At 33.8% G+C, this 17,990-nt stretch overlaps 1 protein-coding gene across 1 annotated transcript; it reads right to left on the bottom strand.

Moving 5' to 3' along the window:
- Positions 1-7,412: 7,412 nt before the first annotated feature.
- LOC127738770 (E3 ubiquitin-protein ligase TRIM39-like) lies at positions 7,413-14,329 on the bottom strand. The gene is made up of 2 exons (XM_052250137.1): positions 14,259-14,329; positions 7,413-12,445 (listed from the first exon to the last, which is right to left on the bottom strand). Exon 2 carries the CDS (start codon positions 12,433-12,435, stop codon positions 10,768-10,770), a length of 1,668 nt encoding a protein of 555 aa, XP_052106097.1. The 5' UTR covers positions 12,436-12,445; positions 14,259-14,329; the 3' UTR covers positions 7,413-10,767.
- Positions 14,330-17,990: the final 3,661 nt, after the last annotated feature.

The following is a 17,990-nucleotide window of genomic DNA, read 5'->3' as shown; positions in this document are numbered from 1 at the left end:
TGCACATAGACCTCCAACATGGTGACAAAAGAGAAATGACTCTTCCCAAATTACGTCAGTTGAAAGTTATCAATAGATGTATAATGTATAAAGCCTGGCATCTTTGATGAGTTATACCACTGTCCATTTGTCCTCCATTTGTCAATCTGAGCAAGGCGTGTGTCGTCATTATCAAGTTTTTCTTGATTATATCTTTCTTAAATTTTTTAGCTCCCCAAGGTTGTGATTTTTTTGCAATTGTCTGTCTTCCCGATTATGACAATTTTACTGAGTGTGGATTCACATTGTGAGTGATGCATGCATAGAGGGAGATGCTTACTTGGTGAACACACTTGGTCTCACTCCTTTTGGAGTTCATAAGAATTCCTCAGTTTTTGGTTTGTACCTCGATTTATATCTTCTCAAAGGATTTTTAAGATTTTGAACATCAGTGTAAACTACTGTTGCCTTTAATAAAGTGTGGAAACTTGATTCATCCGAAGGACGGGCATTGTTTTATGTTTCTTGGATTAAATTCTTGTGATAGTCTGTCAAATGCTATATCATGTTTTTTCAGGTTTTTTTTTTAGGCAATATCCATGTCCATTTTGAATCCTCCACCTTTATTTCGTTATAATTGTCCGTAATCTTTTTGGAATAGTTCTTTTATTCTAAATCAAGTCTGACATATGGAACAGCGTTGTATCTATTTGTTTAGTTTTGAAACTTGCAGCATTGAAAAAAATATAGGGTTAAGACTTACGATATTGACATAATATTAAAGTCACAAAAGGCGATATAAAGGATACCACAGATACAGTTGTCTGCCTCATATGTTGACTTACATCTGGAGATTAACAATGAGGGTCGGTTGAGAACACAAGTTTACGACAAAGGGGATGGTTTTAGATGCCCAATTGTGAATTTTTCATTTATATGCAGCAACACTCAAGCAGCGCTTGCATATGGAGTATATACCTCCCAGCTTCCGTTTCATGATTTCCTATCATGATTTCCATGATAGAGTGTTGCTGCTTGAAAGGAAGGTATTGAAACAAGGGTTCCATGTGGTAACTGTGAAATCGTCCTCTCAAAAACATTACGAACGACATCAAGAGTTGGTTGACCGTTATGGAGTATCTGTCAAAGATGACCACGGATATGTCCCAGTTGTCGTGGCCAGAATCCGTCCTCGTTTCCTGGATTGTGACATCTCCGAGTGAGACTTATCACTGGATTTGTTTTTGCATGATCAACACGACGGGTGCCACACGTGGAACAGGAACTTCTTATCTTTCCGAATCATCTGAGTTCGCCCCCGGTTTTTGGTGGAATTCGTGTGGCCAAGTCTTTGGTTTTTATGTGGTGGTTTGTGGCCTTGTTCGTCTATTCATCGTTTTTCTTTGTATGTTATGGCATTTTAAGCTTTTTGTCAACCGTTATGAGTTTCAAATGACTTTTTATGTCGTCCGCCTCTTGTTTACACCAGCCACTTCATGTTCATCGATTCAAAATGAACCTTTTTGTACTTGTAAGACATCATCAATCAATAATTGAAGTTGGAAAAATTGGATCTCTTTTTTCTATCTTTTTTTTTATCGAATCATGTATTGCAATGTTTGGTAGTTTAACCTGTTTAGGTTCGTGGTTATACTATTAGCTAGTTCTCTTTATATTTGGTTGAAAATGTTATTTTCGTGACTAAAAATGTGCGCTGTCACATTTTTTAAAACTTCATAACAATGACAATATTTCCTGGCATAAAGGAAAATGATTCTTCTCACAACGCAACCTCTAAAGTTGCTGTTGGGTTCTTGTTTAATTGTATAGCACACATGATATAAAATGAAAGAAGCAAGGTTTCACATGATATAAAACTGGGACTATTACTTAGTATAATAGTCCCAGTATAAAATGAAAGAAGCAAGGTTTAAATACTTCGGTTGTGTGCACGTATTCAGAATTTGTTGAATAAATGCAATTTTCTAAAAAAAAAAAAAAAGTCAATTCTCAAGCCCTGATAAAATAGTTAACAAACAAAAAGGTCATTCATGATAGAAGGAACTAAAATTAATACATTTACCAGTATGTGACGTTTCAGATATTGCATGAGAATTGTAGAACGCAACTGTTTAAAAAATTGCCAAAATAAATAAAACTTCTGAAATCCCTTCGACAAAGTTCGTGAAATTAACAACAATAACACAAAATTTACTACATAAAATTGCTGAAAGTTCCAAAGTATTGAAGTAGAGACTAGGCTTCTCCTTTTTTCGCCGTACAATCCATCTATTCAATCTGCACTATGTACAACCTTCCAAAAAAAGTCGGTTGTTTAAAAAAATCAATCGAAAGGTAAGTATTACCTTGACACCGCATTCCCAAATTTATAAAGGTTTGAGGATTCATGTCGGGTACAGTTATGGTCTAAAGTTTTGACATATATTTAAAGGACCTCTTCAGAACGCTCTGCATTTGTTATTAAATTGTATAATGTGCAATATAAGAAAATTGTGAATACTGAATTCATAAAAAGCTGTGTTTCCGACTTATGAGTTTGAATGTCCCTTTGGTATCTTTCGCCTCTCTTCTACACAATCACGTTATTGTATTCAAAAAGCTGTTTGTGATGTTTACGTATAAAAAAGAGACGCAGCTCAATGAAACGACACACATAACCAAAAATACATCTAGAGGTCTTCATAATGTATAAAACTCTTAATCACCCCAGCCTAAAAGCTGAAACTACTATAACGTTGTAGGAGTCTCAGTAAAAGGCAATGTCAAAAACATGTTTTACTAGTTTATCAATTTAATCTCATTAGGCGGGCAGGCCTGGGACCTATAATCTAAACATATCACTTTATTAGCCCAAGACTAGGCTAACTAGACGTAAATATAGAATCAATGTAAAAATTTATTTTAAAACTATGGTATACTAAGAGGTTCAAAATAAACTCATCATAGATGCGAGGATTAAAATTTAGTATGCCAGACGCAAACCAGATCTATGCTGTGTATATAAATTGATTATGCTATACATATATTAAGACATAAACTACATAAAAAGGAGAATTTCTGAGTGCACAGCACATGTTTCCTTCATCCAGTACGTGGTGGCCAAAAATATACAAAATTTTAAAGCATAAAAACCAAAGCACCAAAAACAGAACAGCCAAGGTGTTGCAATTTAATTCGTTTAAGCATAGTTACACGATTTTAAGAAATGGAAGTTTTCAAAGAAAACACAACATTTGAATTATGGCAATGTCGAGTTACTGACTAATGGGCTACGTAAAGGGAAAATATCTAATTCATAACGTTCAATACATAAAAATGTATTAAAAGTGTCGTAAAAAATACAGACCACGAAATCACCCGACTCCTCCGAAAAACAGACTCACAAACAACTAGGGATCGTCCGAAATACCACATAGTGCAATAAAACACACCAATGCAGTTTGCCTTTGAACATAACAGCACACTATTAGCAACATATCTCACACAATATGATAATGTAAACGTGCTATTCCAATTTCAGTGTCTACGAAACGTGTTTCTAGAAAAAAAGTACATCAGGTACATTCGAGGTCAACTCAACATTTATAACTTTCAAAGCATTAACAGAGAGCAAAAAAAAATAAACAAATGTTAACTTTATCTAAGCGGAGATGCAACATTGGTTGTATTACAATAAAAAAAAAAATGAAATGAATCGGTACGATTTTGTGTGGACTGTCGATTGCTGAATAGTGTAATGAACTTGCAACCGTAGACATATATTATCGCAAAAAATGGTAAAAAAAATTAATCTTATTTTATATTTGCTCAAGTCATTTGACTATGACTATGACATGGTGATAGGTTCAGATATTTAGGTTAACACAAACAGATACTACCCAAATATATAAGTTTTGTTTTGGGTTTTATTTTGTACAACAATTAAAGGGGCATTAGCTACGAGATATATAAAAAGATTAAAATATGATTTTTTGGGGTTCAATCATTAATGAAAGTGAAATAGTGAAATAATAATTAGCTTTTAGCAGCCACTTTGGTTCAATTTTGTCAAAATAAGCTAAGAAACATCGCTGATGAATTATTCACTTGCAAGTGAATAATTCGACCTCATTTAATTCGTATTCATATGACCTTCAATTTAACCCCTTAGCTAGAGATGGGATACGCATGAATTAGGCGTGTTCAGTTATTAAAAGGAAAAGAATGTCAACACTGAAAGTGAAACAAGGGTAAACCATTTGATTGACTGATTCGATCCACAAAAACTCATTCTTATACAGGTAAAAACGATGATTAACGTATATTTTTAACCTATATTATAAAATCAAACAGACCTAGAAAAATCCAATTGCACGAGTTCGCTATCTATTTATATCTATATTTATGTTTATATCGGTTTTATAACCATCGGCAGTCTTCGGAGGTCACCTCGATAGTTAATTAGATGGCGTCTAGACTAAAATAAACGCGAAATGCTGACACATATTGCCACATGTGGAGCAGGATCTGCTTACCCTTCCGGAGCACCTGAGATCACCCCCCCCCCCCCCCCCCAGTTTTTGGTGGGGTTCGTGTTGCTTAGTCTTTAGTTTTCTATGTTGTGTCATCTGTACTATTATTTGTCTGTTTGTCTTTTTATTTTTGGCCATGGCGTTGTCAGTTTGTTTTCGATCTATGAGTTTGACTGTCCCTCTGGTATCTTTCGTCCCTCTTTTATCGAGCCCAAGCATTGTAAATTGTTTATTTTAGACTTTTTATAATTTGGATATATGTTTTATTTAGTATGTTATAAATCAAATATGAGAATTTGAGTCAGATCGGTGAACATGAATTTGACAGCTAATGCTCCTTTAATGTAACGACTATATGAATCAGACAATGGACAAAAGTACTGATGGAGGTAAATTACTTTTTGTCATAAGTTTATTGACTGGCAAATATTACCAGCCAGGTTGAATTATACTGTTTATTGTCTTGATTGAACTGAGTGTCCCATCTACATGCGACAATGATCGATACTACAGGGAAAGAAATTATATATTTCTTTTCCGTTTTTGGGGTGGTCAATTAGCATCTATTTTGGGGACGGTGATTAATGATATATATCATTTTTATATGATCTTTTAGCTTGTTTCTTAGTTAATTTTACTTTTTTTATAATGTATAGTTCATTTCAGCATCAATATTAGAAGGCATTCAGCATATGTCAAAACTTTTATTTCCAATATGGCAATGTTCCCGACATTATACTTGTGGTAAAAAAAAACAATTTATTTATTATGCCTGTTAAATGTTCCTCATATATGAATAACTGAAATTATTGTAGTTTTAGAAAAGCCTTTCACCTTTGATACAAACGATGAAGATCCCGATTCATACAAATACACTGCTGTCGAAACTACAGACTTTTACCGTGGTGGGCGACCATATAAATTATTCCCAATAACTGGAGTTAGTTCACCATTCTGACTGTGGAACTGCCAAGCAACTGTCGCATCTTGAAACTTGACATGACTTTTAATCATTGTAAAACAACCAGCAATGGAATCTTTCATATATCAATCAATGACAGAATCTACCGTGAAGGATACAGCGATACAAATTCGGGAAATTTTGAAGAGCAGATGTTTGATATCCCAGTACATCTTTTGACAGAATGGAAGAATATTATTGCTATTGCACTGAACGAAGAAAGCCCAGCAGTGTACTGGCTGTCTGACATTAAATTGGAAATGAAATATACCAAGAAATGAATTATTGATACTAACATGATTTATAACATGCTTTTCTTAAATTTTCCATTGACCAATTGAGAAATGTATAACAAAACAAGGTTCAAACTCCCTCAGACAAAACTAACCTTTGACAAATTTGACTATTTTAGGTCTCTTTTGGTCATATAGCTCCTTAATCAAAGTTCTCAACCGAACCTTTCTGGTCAATTTCAGGAATATGACAGTTTTTTTCACTCGTTCCGATATTTGATAACATTTGATTTTGTCTGTTTTTATGGAATTCCCCTTTTTGAATTTACCTTGGAGTTTGGTATTTTTGTTAATCTTTTTTTCTGATATAATTCAAGGCATAAATGAAAATAACACTATTATGAAGACAACCTAAAACATATATGTTGTATCCTTCATTTCAAGTTCAGTGAATAAGTTTGATTAACACAGCCACTAAAGTTTCATCATCTATATAGTAGAACACAGAGATGGGAAAAATACAAGCTTCAATACATTCATTAATAGTTTACAAAATAAGAATGCATACTGATAAAATGAAAAAGTGATATCGAAACACTAGTAAAAAGATAACCTAAAATAATTGATATAACTGAAATTCGTTTGTCTTTTAATAAGCCAAAGCAGGAATGAATCGGACTTTTAAATACCTTCCCATAATACCCACTCACAGATAGGGTTTTAAACGGCAACATCTTGAAAGGAGTCTTCAAATGCTCTCCTTGTTTCCTTATTGTGTCGAAGGGCTTGCAAGACGTTTCATTTATTTGTTTCTTATTCTTGTATTAAACGTGAAGTGACATACGCAAGCGCGTATTTGAAGGACACTCGAAATAGATATGGATAATTAAAGCATTTGTATTAGTAAATGGGATTTGGATTTTTGAATATATCATGACAACTATCTATTTATATATACAATAAAACAAAACAGTTTAAAACAATACAAAATGGCATATGAGAGTATCGGGCAAATGGAACTTAGACGAAAGTGTCTGGGCGAACATACCCATTTTCTTAAAAAATTAATGGAACGGACCTTTTTGTCATTATCCTGATTATGCTTTATAATATATATGCAACTACATTGCACATAATACAGAAATATGTACGTTAAAGAATATCTCCTTATGGTTAGCAAATTGTTGAAACTGATTCTCTATGTGTGTGTGGGGGGGGGGGGGGTTGTGACAGGAGATTTTCGAAATCTGTAATTGCTGAAATTTATACATTTTTTTTTGACGGTTTTCAATATGTCAGAAAGAAATAGCTACTTTTTATATGCATAATATTCAAGGTACTAATACAAAAATAAGTAATAAGTGGCATGATTGCCAATGAGACAACTATCCACTCGGAGTTCAACTGACCTGGATGTAAGTAACAATAGGTAACCGTAAAGCCTTCAGCAATGCAACAATGAGCAAAACCCATACAGTATGATTAGCTTTAAAAGGTCCCGACATGACAAAGTGTAAAAAATTCAAACTTGAAAACAAAATATTTGAAATTCTGACACATAAATGCGTGAAAACGACAACCACTGAATTACAGACTCCTGACTTTTTTTCCCTGTTTTTTTTCAGTAGTCAGACTATTACAATCCCTTTACATCACCACCTGACTAGGGTGTTAAGGGTTTTGATGAATTAAACAAATATTAGATAATTGACTACATTTTTTTTACTATTGTAAATATATATTATATGAATACCAATATTATATGAATACCAATATTATAACAATAAGTGGAAAAGAACAATCATATACAATACACACACTCTTGTTCTTGCATTTAAATGACATACATTAACTTGTTTATTGGAAAGAAACATGTTATCTTAGTAAATATCTGCCCTTTATAAACTGAAGATTTACATTATCAGTTCTTTTTCTTTTATATAGTTTGAATCAAATGTAACTGTTACTAATCAGTAAAAATGTAACCTACTGGGGCCCAGAAATTTTTTTGAAAAAATTGTGTGGTACCATTTTTCTTTGCTATATAATGTTCAGTTGCCTGGTATTTTCTTATTTTTTACTCCTGACATGGGGCAAGGCACAATGAGAATTTTGCGGGGTTAAACATTTTTAATTAAACCAACTTTGCGTCCCTTGCAATACTTCTGAATTGAACATATTGAATACGAGGATTTGTTCCCCGAAATATAACAGAGGCAGTCATTAAGGAAGCGAGTTATGAAATTTACATGTATTCCCATATATTTAATTTGACACCTGTACACAATGGGTGAAATGTTGCTTCAATAAAATTCTATGACGGTAAGAAAACGATTGGAATTCGGCATATCTTGCATATACAATCTATACATGTATCACTCTTTTGATTTTCCTACTATATGCATACAAACTGTCCTGTTGAGTAAAACAAAATTCCCTCAAGACCTTCTACATTATACTATTATATATCTATATTCTCTTGTTGTTTTAATAAGGAGAATGGTTTTTGCAAGAATAAAATGACAACTGTAATTGTGAAAAGGCAACTTTAGATATGTACTTTATTATTCAATTCAGACTGCTTTTTAGTCATAATGTTACAATTCATGACATTCAGAATTGTGAAGTTTGAACTGCATTAACATTATTACTTCATACATTTTGTAGTCCTGTAAGTTTCTATTTTGCTAATGTAATTTGTAGTGTTTTACATCATCTAAAATTTTAGAAAATAATAAACCGAATTTGCCAGAGATTTTATATTAACTCAATTTGTATTTCTTCAGATCCTTAAGTTTTATCCTTAATATAAAGTTGATGATAAGTTAAAATAATTTTGTTTGATTAATATTTTACCAAAGAATAAATTACAACACTCTTCAAATTTGAGATGGTTTTAATATTGATCAAAGATTCATTGATTGCAACCAGTCTTGTTAGGGTGTGTGATATATGTATACAAGCGTGTTCTTTAAAAAGTCTGTGATCTTCCCAATATTTTCATATTTAGGTGGCGATCATTTCATTCTTAGTGTGGTCCTGACAGATTTGGAAAATAAATATTCTGACCCCTATTCAGTTGGAAATAAATAATATTGCCTTATCATACAGTACGACCTGGGACATACTCTGACAAATGGTGGTAATAAGATTTTTGTTCACCATGATGGCCCCCAATGTCCATCAGTATACCTCCTGTGGTTAGATAAATACACAAGGTATAACTAACAATCAAAGCACCTGTCAAAGGAACTGTTGTGCATTTTTGTTATAAACTTAAAAAGCTTGAAAACAATGTGTCTCAAGAAAATTTTGTGTTTTGATAGAATTTGTGATATTTACAAGAACAACATTAAATAAATTAAGAATAAACATGTTGACCACATGCGCAACCCATATCTACTAAGGCCAAATTAAGGGTTGCATGAAAACGGATTCAGATGAGTTGAATTATTGACTAGTAGTCAATAATACACCAGGGATGATTTTTTTAAATAGATATAGGAAGATGTGGTACGAGTGCCAATGAGTCAACTCTCCATCCAAGTAACAATTTATAAAAGTAAACCATTATAGGTCAAGGTACGGCCTTCAACACGGAGCATTGGCTCACACCGAACAGCAAGTTTTATTATTTTGACGAAATTAACAAAATTGCTAATTTTGACTTCGTGTATTTCGTTGGTACAGGTGAACCACGATTCTAAATGTCAAATGAAGTACAAATTAACTTAAGGCTTGTATGCAGACCTTTGTTATCCAAGAAATCGTGTATCCACGAATATACAATCTTTCCTTATTTCACGAAAATTGGTACCAACGAAAATAAATGAATCCAAAGTATTTCCTTCTAGAAAACTGACCACAGTTTTGCATCAAACACAGTTTTTGGTTTTTTAAGTTTCCATATATAAACTCATCATAGACACCAGGCTTAAAATTTTGTATGGCAGACACGCGTTTCTTCTACAAAAGACTCATTAGTGACGCTTGAATAAAAAAAGTTCTAAAAAATCCAAATAAAGTACGAAGTTGAAGAGCATCATTGTTTAAATAAAAAAACAAGAATTGAAACAAGTTATAACAACTTAACATAATCTTCAACAAATTATAATGTACAAACATTGATGACAGCAACTATTTTTAGTACAAACAGAAAAAAATAAAAATACAATAAATTAAGGCGACAGTAGTTTATCGATGTTAAAAATCATTAATCGATTAAAAAAAATAAACAAAAACAAACAAAACTGAGGGAATCGAATGAACTCTTAAAGAATAGATACCGGATACGTCGACAGGGTAAGCGTTCTCTCCTGCTATACATGCACCACCCACCTCGTGAATTCACAATCAGTAAAAATGTCACAATCGGGAATAGGACACAATCGGTGAAATTACAGATCAGAAAACCTTACTGGTATCTAACGATCGAAGAGCGTGAAAACACGTCGCTAGTGAGTTGAGACACCGACATTTCGTATCTGCAAACCAATTCGGGATAGTAACCGTTAAATTTATTTAGTGTCGTTCTCAGTCGTCCTTCCTCGTAACTCTGTTGGAGCATTTTCGTGTAAGAAGCACATCCCTGCTAATAAAGTCCATATGGTGGGAACATGCACGAGCGAAACGTATTACTAGTATGTCCCTTAATGCGCTTCCATAAATATCATTCTATAGGTCGTACACATTTACTATTCAAAATTGCCAAGTGATATACAACAAATCCATCAAACAAAACAAGTTTTATTTTTGTTTGATGGACTTGTTTTACACCAAACAAAAATAAAACTTGTCAACTTTCTTTCAATTATATGAAACTGAAAATACTTTCTGTTTAAATCATCGTCATTGTGGTAATGACAACATACTCTGCTAATTAAAGAATATCTCGGTATTTATCAACTCCTTATAAGGAACAAATAGGACTATTCTATTTACAGGATTTGTAAAGCAAAATATGCATTAGCCAATTTATCAGTGGTGTTTCTCTATCTATAACTTGACAATTCAAGAATACTGAATAAAAAATGCATAACAGAATGAAATAAGATTTTCTTAACTAAGTAAAATTGTATATGGCAGCATACCCAAGCCCGGTACATAGCAGTAATATTTGTTTTTCTTTGTTGAAGTACAATGCAGATGCCAGGTTCAGATCACTAGTTTTGGTTAGTAAGGTTTTACTGTACCTCCCGTCAGGTTGTATTACTGTAAGCGATTTCGACTTTGGATCAACAACAAATACATTTTGATGATCATCGACAGTGATGCCATTCGGCTTGACTAATAATTCCTCCTTATGTACCCATATTTCCTCGCCTGACATGGAGACGCAATTTATAGTATGACCTCTTTTGGTGGTAAAATAAATTCTATCTTTCGTGGTTTCTAAGTATATTCCACAATCAAAATAGAATGTTTTCAGAACTTTGCCTTCAATATCTATTATTACAATGCCGCCTGTAATAATAAAAAGTTTATTGTCCTGGTATGATATTCCAAAGCAGTCGTTCTCAAATTTTACTTTCCTCTCGACAGTATTGAATTTCATATTCAAAATTTCGATGTACTTTCTACTTCCATATGTAACAGCAATACGGTCAGTGTCTATGACCGTCAAATCAAACGGTGGCCTAGAGCATGATATGTCACGGATACGTTTGCCGCCTTCGCTATACTCCATTAGTATAGTATTTCCGAGATAATTAGCCATCAACAAATTACCATTTGTTAACATGGTACATCCAGTCAGCTCAAACGTAAAAAAACCTTTTTGCTCCACTTTAAATCTCTTCTTCAACTGGATACGGACGCTTTTAATGCTTTTCATTTCGAGATCTTGAAGTTGTACCTGAGCTTGATCTACATTTGTTTCTTTGAACGGTAAACTAGTCTTAGTATTCTTAACGGATATTTCCCCAAGCGGATCTACTTCATTCAGTAACGCCATGACAGAAGGATGTAAGTGTAGGTAAATCTCAGAGTTCTCGACAGACTTTATTCCTTCTTTGACGGATTCTACTTCTTTGAAGACTGTTCCTTTTATCTGGCGCGTACCCAGGAAAAGTTGAATGTCGGATGCGAATGATTTCAGTTGAGACGTTTGCTCTCTCAGACAACATAAATCTCGTTCTGAACTTTTCAAACGGTTTAGAAGTTTGCTAACTTCGGATTTACAATAGCCATGTTGCATGTCTAATTCCAGAAGTAGTTTTTCCTCTAAGTCGTCAATTTTTCTCATTATCCTTTCTTTTGTATCATTGATTGCATTTTTGATAGTTTGTCTCTGGCCGTCCAACTTCTCCAAGGCTAAATCACGGTCGCTAATGATTTGTTGAAGACTTTTTAATGTTCTGGTTAAAGTGTCCTCTAAATCAGCAAGTGCAGTTGAATGTTTTGCATTCTCCGCAGCTTTATCTAAAGGAATGACGTCAGGGCATGTCCCATGCTGTGATGGAACGCAACCTAAACAGATTGCAACATCATGCGTTATACAGTACAGATCGAGTCGCTTGTCATGGTCTTTACATTTTAGACTGACAGAAATATTTTGTATCTGCCTATAGTCTTCGGTTGATATGACACTGTGATTCATTGTTGTTTTTATAGATTTGTGGACCTTCTCACAATCTGTACATAATCCCTCTTCACAAACTGTACACCATTTCTCTGCATTTTTATTACTGTCCGCATTACCACAAGGACCACAAAAAATAAAATCCGACATGATGGAATACCTGTAAAGTGATATTTGTTAGTATAAATATTAAACAAAACTAATTAGAAAGATTACTAAAAATTGAATGGTATAAAATCAAGAATTGATAGAATTTTTGTTCGATCATGAAATATGAAAATTTCCCCTCTGTTTTTCTCTCATCATTAAACTGTTGAATCTTATTTGAAGACAAGAAATTGAAAGATAGTTGCTTTGTAGTTCGTACACGATGGTTTAGCATAGATAGCGAAAAAAAGAAGAAAGAGGTAGGACCATTTTCCTATAAATTTATTTCACTTCAGGGACATTTTCAAAAGTCTCTAGGAATTTATCTTTACAAACTTTTATAGTATTACAGAATCATGAGCATAATTTCAGAGTGTTACCAAAATATGTCGTATTAATTCTGCATATCTGGAATAAGATTGGTATTTGCTTGAATACAAAGGACGATTGAAACGAACCAAGTAAGTTGGTTCGGCAAAGTGGAATAACTGGGATGAAGGACAAAAAATCTTATCAAAGGGGTTCTAATACGTGTCGAGAGTTTGTCATTCACTGAACACTCCCCATTTCTCCTAGGCATAATTTGGAATGAGAAAAATATCGGATTATAAATAAAAACTATTTAGAATGATTTCTAACTACTCCATAATAAACTAACACACTACTATTTTTATGGAAAGGTACTAAGCAACGGTGATACGTTTTATTGTAATAGACGGGATCGAAATATATAACGTTTGTCAATTGTAATTCCAGTTAAAGTGAATTTCACTGAACATTCCAAATAGATTTGAAATATGAACAGCAATTACTGCATGGGCTATTAGATTAAAATTATTTGATTTTTATTTTTAACTTTTTAGGGGCAGTTATGGTTTACGACACGTGTCAACCATTCAGAAAGGTGCGCATAACATTTGCGCGCATTTGGGGATTATTATTTTTTTACGTTTACGCGCAGCTTTTGATTAATTTGCGCGCATTCATTTAATAGGTAACATAGGTAAAAATAAAGATAACCCATAATAACTATTATCATTTTTTGAAAAATTTTGTAAATTTAAATGATATATTTTTGAAAATATTTGTAAATTTAAATGATATATTTTTTTAGTGATTGATCATGAGAAATCCCGTAATAGATTAAGACAAACATGTAACTTTATTGCGAATATTTCAGAGTAAGTTGTATTCTTTTTCATAATTTTATACTGATTTGGTAAATAATTTAACGTGTCGATGCTACGTTAATGATTGCAAAGGTATTTCAAAAGATTCCTTATTTCATCTTTAGGCATCATGCACTACCGTCAGAAGAATCCAGGCGTACTTCAGCCTGGAATCATTCCGTGCTCACTACAATGAGCAATTTGATTCAGCACATCAATGTCAACGGACTTATCTTGCTCAAAAATAATAGTTAATTCAATAAATATAATCTACCTGTATTTACTTGAATTTACCTGTAAATGTAATCAAAAGCTGCGCGCAAACGTAATTATTTTTGGTGCGAAAAGTAATGGTAATGCGTGCAAATGTAATGCACTGTCACAAAATGCTCTGGATGGTGTTCTAATATCAATCTTTTGTTTTTTCAGTTTTGACATCTGATTAAACACGTACAGTCCACGCCAAAATATGAAAAAATGTGTCATTTAGAACAGGGAAGTTAATCATGAAATGAAATTCCCTAGATTGAGTGGAATTCGAAATGAAAACTTGTAAAACTTAACAAAAAACACATGTACCGTTTCGATTCGATTGATCCTTTATCAGGTACAAGTAGCTTAATCTTTGCTAATTAAGGTTTAATATTGCTAAATTACCTTTAATGTTCCATATACATGACGCTATCTACATCAGGAGTTCGGTAGCTTGATATATTACACAATTGTTACCTTGGATTGAAATATTTTAAGAGATACATTTAAAAGATATAGTATTACTGATATTAAGTGTATTTGCGGGTTTCTCGGTCAATAAACTTTCCCAGGTAAGTGAAGAGACTTGAGCACTCACAATCACGTATTAATCCGAAAATTCGTATATGCCTATCCCAAGCCAGAAGCTTGTTCTCCTGTGGTAGTCGTTGGTTATTATTGTCTGCTAGAATTTGTAATCGTTTAGTTATTGGATTAATTGTAGTTTAAATCTAGCCGTTGGGGTTTTTTTTTTCTTTCTTTGAAATCTTTCAAGTTTTGCCATCCCATGACATTTTCTAATTTTTGAGGGCCGTATGATGACTTAAAAAAATATAAAATAAATAAATAATTAATTATTTTGAACCATTTTTTAAATAATTGTAGGTATCGTATTATGATTATGAATTAACAATTTACAAGACTTTTGGTTTTTCGAAATACTAAGGATTTTTCTACCCCAAAGAATAGATTACCTTATCTGTCTTTTGCAAAACCTTTCTGAATTTTTTGTCCTTAATGCTCTTCAACTTTGTACTTATTTTGGCCTTTTTTTTTTTTTTTTTTAACTTTTTTGATTCGAGCGTCACTGATGAGTCGTTTTTATACGAAACGGACATCTGGAGTACAAAACTATAAGCCTGGTATCTTTAATGGTTTTTAAAAACACAGGACGAATTTAAGGTGTGCTTCCCTTTAAAATCAGAAAAATATCCATTTTTTGCATATACATTTTTTTAAAGGTTATCCCCGTATCTCAACGTTAACCCTGGATCATGTGATTGAAAGATTTCCAAGTGAATGTCCAAAGGAGTAAGAACAATCATCATGGAAAAATCAATATCGAATAAAAAAAAACCTGAAGTTTTAATAAAATGTACTAAAATGCAAGATTTGTTTTTCTATTTTTCGATTTTTTGTTGACCTCATATGCTAGAAGTTTACAGAATATCAGCTTCCAATCAAATTTTAAAGAAGGTGCAAAAACAATTTTAAACAATAGACAAGAGTATAAAACGATACAAAAAGTATGTCAAGTCACAATGGAAGAGAGGAAGTAAAGTGGAGAAAGCAATTGAAAATGATGGAGAGAAAAGCACAACATGTTGCAGGGGTAATGAACCAGGACCAGGACAACCAAGCGATAACCTATCGAAGGGATGGGATTGATTGGTGTTTAAAGCCACTTTCAGCACTATTGTGCTATTTCATGGCGGTCAGTATTTAAGGGGGGAGCCGGAGTGCCCGGAGAGAACCACCGACTTTCGGTTGGAAAACTGATAATCCTAGTCAGTTAAGATTGGAGTCGAGTGCACCTGCCACGTGCGGGATTCGAACTCACAACCTCAGTGTTGACATGCTAGTGATATAATAGGTCGACTACTTAGACCACTCGGGCACCGATTCCCCTCTAAGGGATGGGAAAGAAGACCAGAAATCAGAAATAGTACGATTGACAGATTTTCTGATTATATGTGAATACATATACATCGGACTCGGACGTCCTTTAAACTGAGTTTTACTGTGCGTATTGCTGTGGGTTTGTTTATTCAAATTATTCTACATTGGCTAGAGGTATATAGGGGAGGCTTGAGATCTCACAAAACATGTTTAACCCCGCTGCATTTTTGCGCCTGTCCCAAGTCAGGAGCCTCTGGCCTTTGTTAGTCTTGTATGTTTTTTAATTTTAATTTATTTTTATGTTTTGGAGTTTAGTGTGACGGTCATTTTCATTGAACTAGTACGCATTTTTGTTAAGGGGCCAGCTGAAGCCCGCCTCCGGCTGCGGGATTTTCTTGCTCTGTTGAAGACCCATTGGTGGCCTTCGGCTGTTGTCTGCTCTTTGGTCGGATTGTTGTCTCTTTGACACATTCCCCATTTCCATTCTCAATTTTATATAGTAAAATATCAGCCGCTCTAAATAATGTGAAGCTTTTTGGCTCATTTGCTGCTCTCCTTCGCCAGAAAGCTTTACATAGCGCTAGAGGCTGATATTTTACGATCTTAATGTGCCGAAACCAGAATACCTATACATAGTATATAGCCTTTTACATATCTCAAACGTATTAACCCTATACACCAATATAATCCTGAGAGTTTACTGTTTGCCATATATGTATTTCGTTTATTGTTTTAGCATAAATCAGGCCGTTGGTCTTCTCGTTTGAATGGGATTCATTTTGTTAATCCGGTATCTTTTATAGTATACTATACTTACAATTGCTTCCATCCACGTCCTGTGGTCTCTGGTGGAAAGTTTTCTCATTTGAAATCATTTCACGTCTCCTTATTTTTATATTTATGTTATTTCTAAAAAAAAGTATTGGCAGTTTAGCGTTTTCCTGAATATGTGGCTAAATTAAAATGCAGAAGGATTGCGTACACCCTGTGCGCCCCCCTTTACCCTGCATCTGCCACTGCTGAATAACATTTTGATGATATGGATAAATGTTAAAAAAAAAAACACCAGAGAAGCCAACAAGAACGTACAAAAACGCGAATTGAAGTAAAATTGACAACACAATGACGAATAGAAAACCAATGTACAACAGTCTACACAACACTACTCAGATATAACAAAACAATCTTCACAAAATACTGTGGAAAGAAACTAGCAATAGGCCTCTGGACAGTTTTCATAAAAACTAGAAGTACTGCGAGCAGAATTAACAACACCTTGCAAAAGTCATGATTGGCTACAGGGAAACCCAGATATAATTCTGATGAAAAAAGAAATTAAGAGGTCACAAGTATATGATTAAGATTGCGAGAAAGTTATATAAATTGTAATAAGGGGTTTAAGAAGAGCTATGGATAAAAAATATAGATGACCCCAAAATAAAGAAATGGCAAGGTCCATGCTTTACTAAGGGAAACCCCAAAAATAATTTGGGCCCCCTCCCCCCCAAAAAAAATACAAATAGAAAGTGTACAATAGAATTATATGGTTGAGATTCTGCAAAAGTTCATTTGATTTTGATAAGGGGTTTAGGAGGAGAACCGGATACAAATGTTTACTATAGTGTGAAGATATAATGTCATCCAAAAGTAAAACCCAATATGTATTCAGATGATGAATAAAATCATAGGTGCAGAAGTAAATATTGTCAGTAATATTTAGCCAAAAAAGAGGGACGAAAGATACCAGAGGGACAGTCAAACTCATAGATCGAAAACAAACTGACAACGCCATGGCCAAAAATAAAAAGACAAGCAGACAAATAATAGTACAGATGACACAACATAGAAAACTAAAGACTAAGCAACACGAACCCCACCAGAAACTGGGGGTGATCTCAGGTGCTCCGGAAGGGTAAGCAGATCCTGCTCCACATGTGGCACCCGTCGTGTTGCTTATGTTATTACAAATCCGGTAAATAGTCTAATTCGGTAAGTCACATTCGTGAAAAGGGAAGGGTATTGTAGTGACGACATAAGGAACATATCCGATATCATCTGTGAAACGGTTATTCCATAACGGTCAACCAACTCGTGATGGCGTCCGTAAAATTTACGAAGGGATGATTTCAACTTCACCATTTGGAACTCTTGGCTTAATAGCTTCCTTGTGAGCAGCAATCCTCTATCAAGGAAATCATGATAGGAAACAAGCCCGGGAATATCATATCAATTGGGAGA

The sequence above is a fragment of the Mytilus californianus genome, unplaced genomic scaffold (assembly GCF_021869535.1).
Source record: "Mytilus californianus isolate M0D057914Y unplaced genomic scaffold, xbMytCali1.0.p SCAF_4, whole genome shotgun sequence".
Classification (NCBI taxonomy): Eukaryota; Metazoa; Mollusca; class Bivalvia; order Mytilida; family Mytilidae; genus Mytilus; species Mytilus californianus.
Note: the sequence above shows the minus strand (reverse complement) of the source record. Positions and strands in the feature narration are given on the sequence as shown.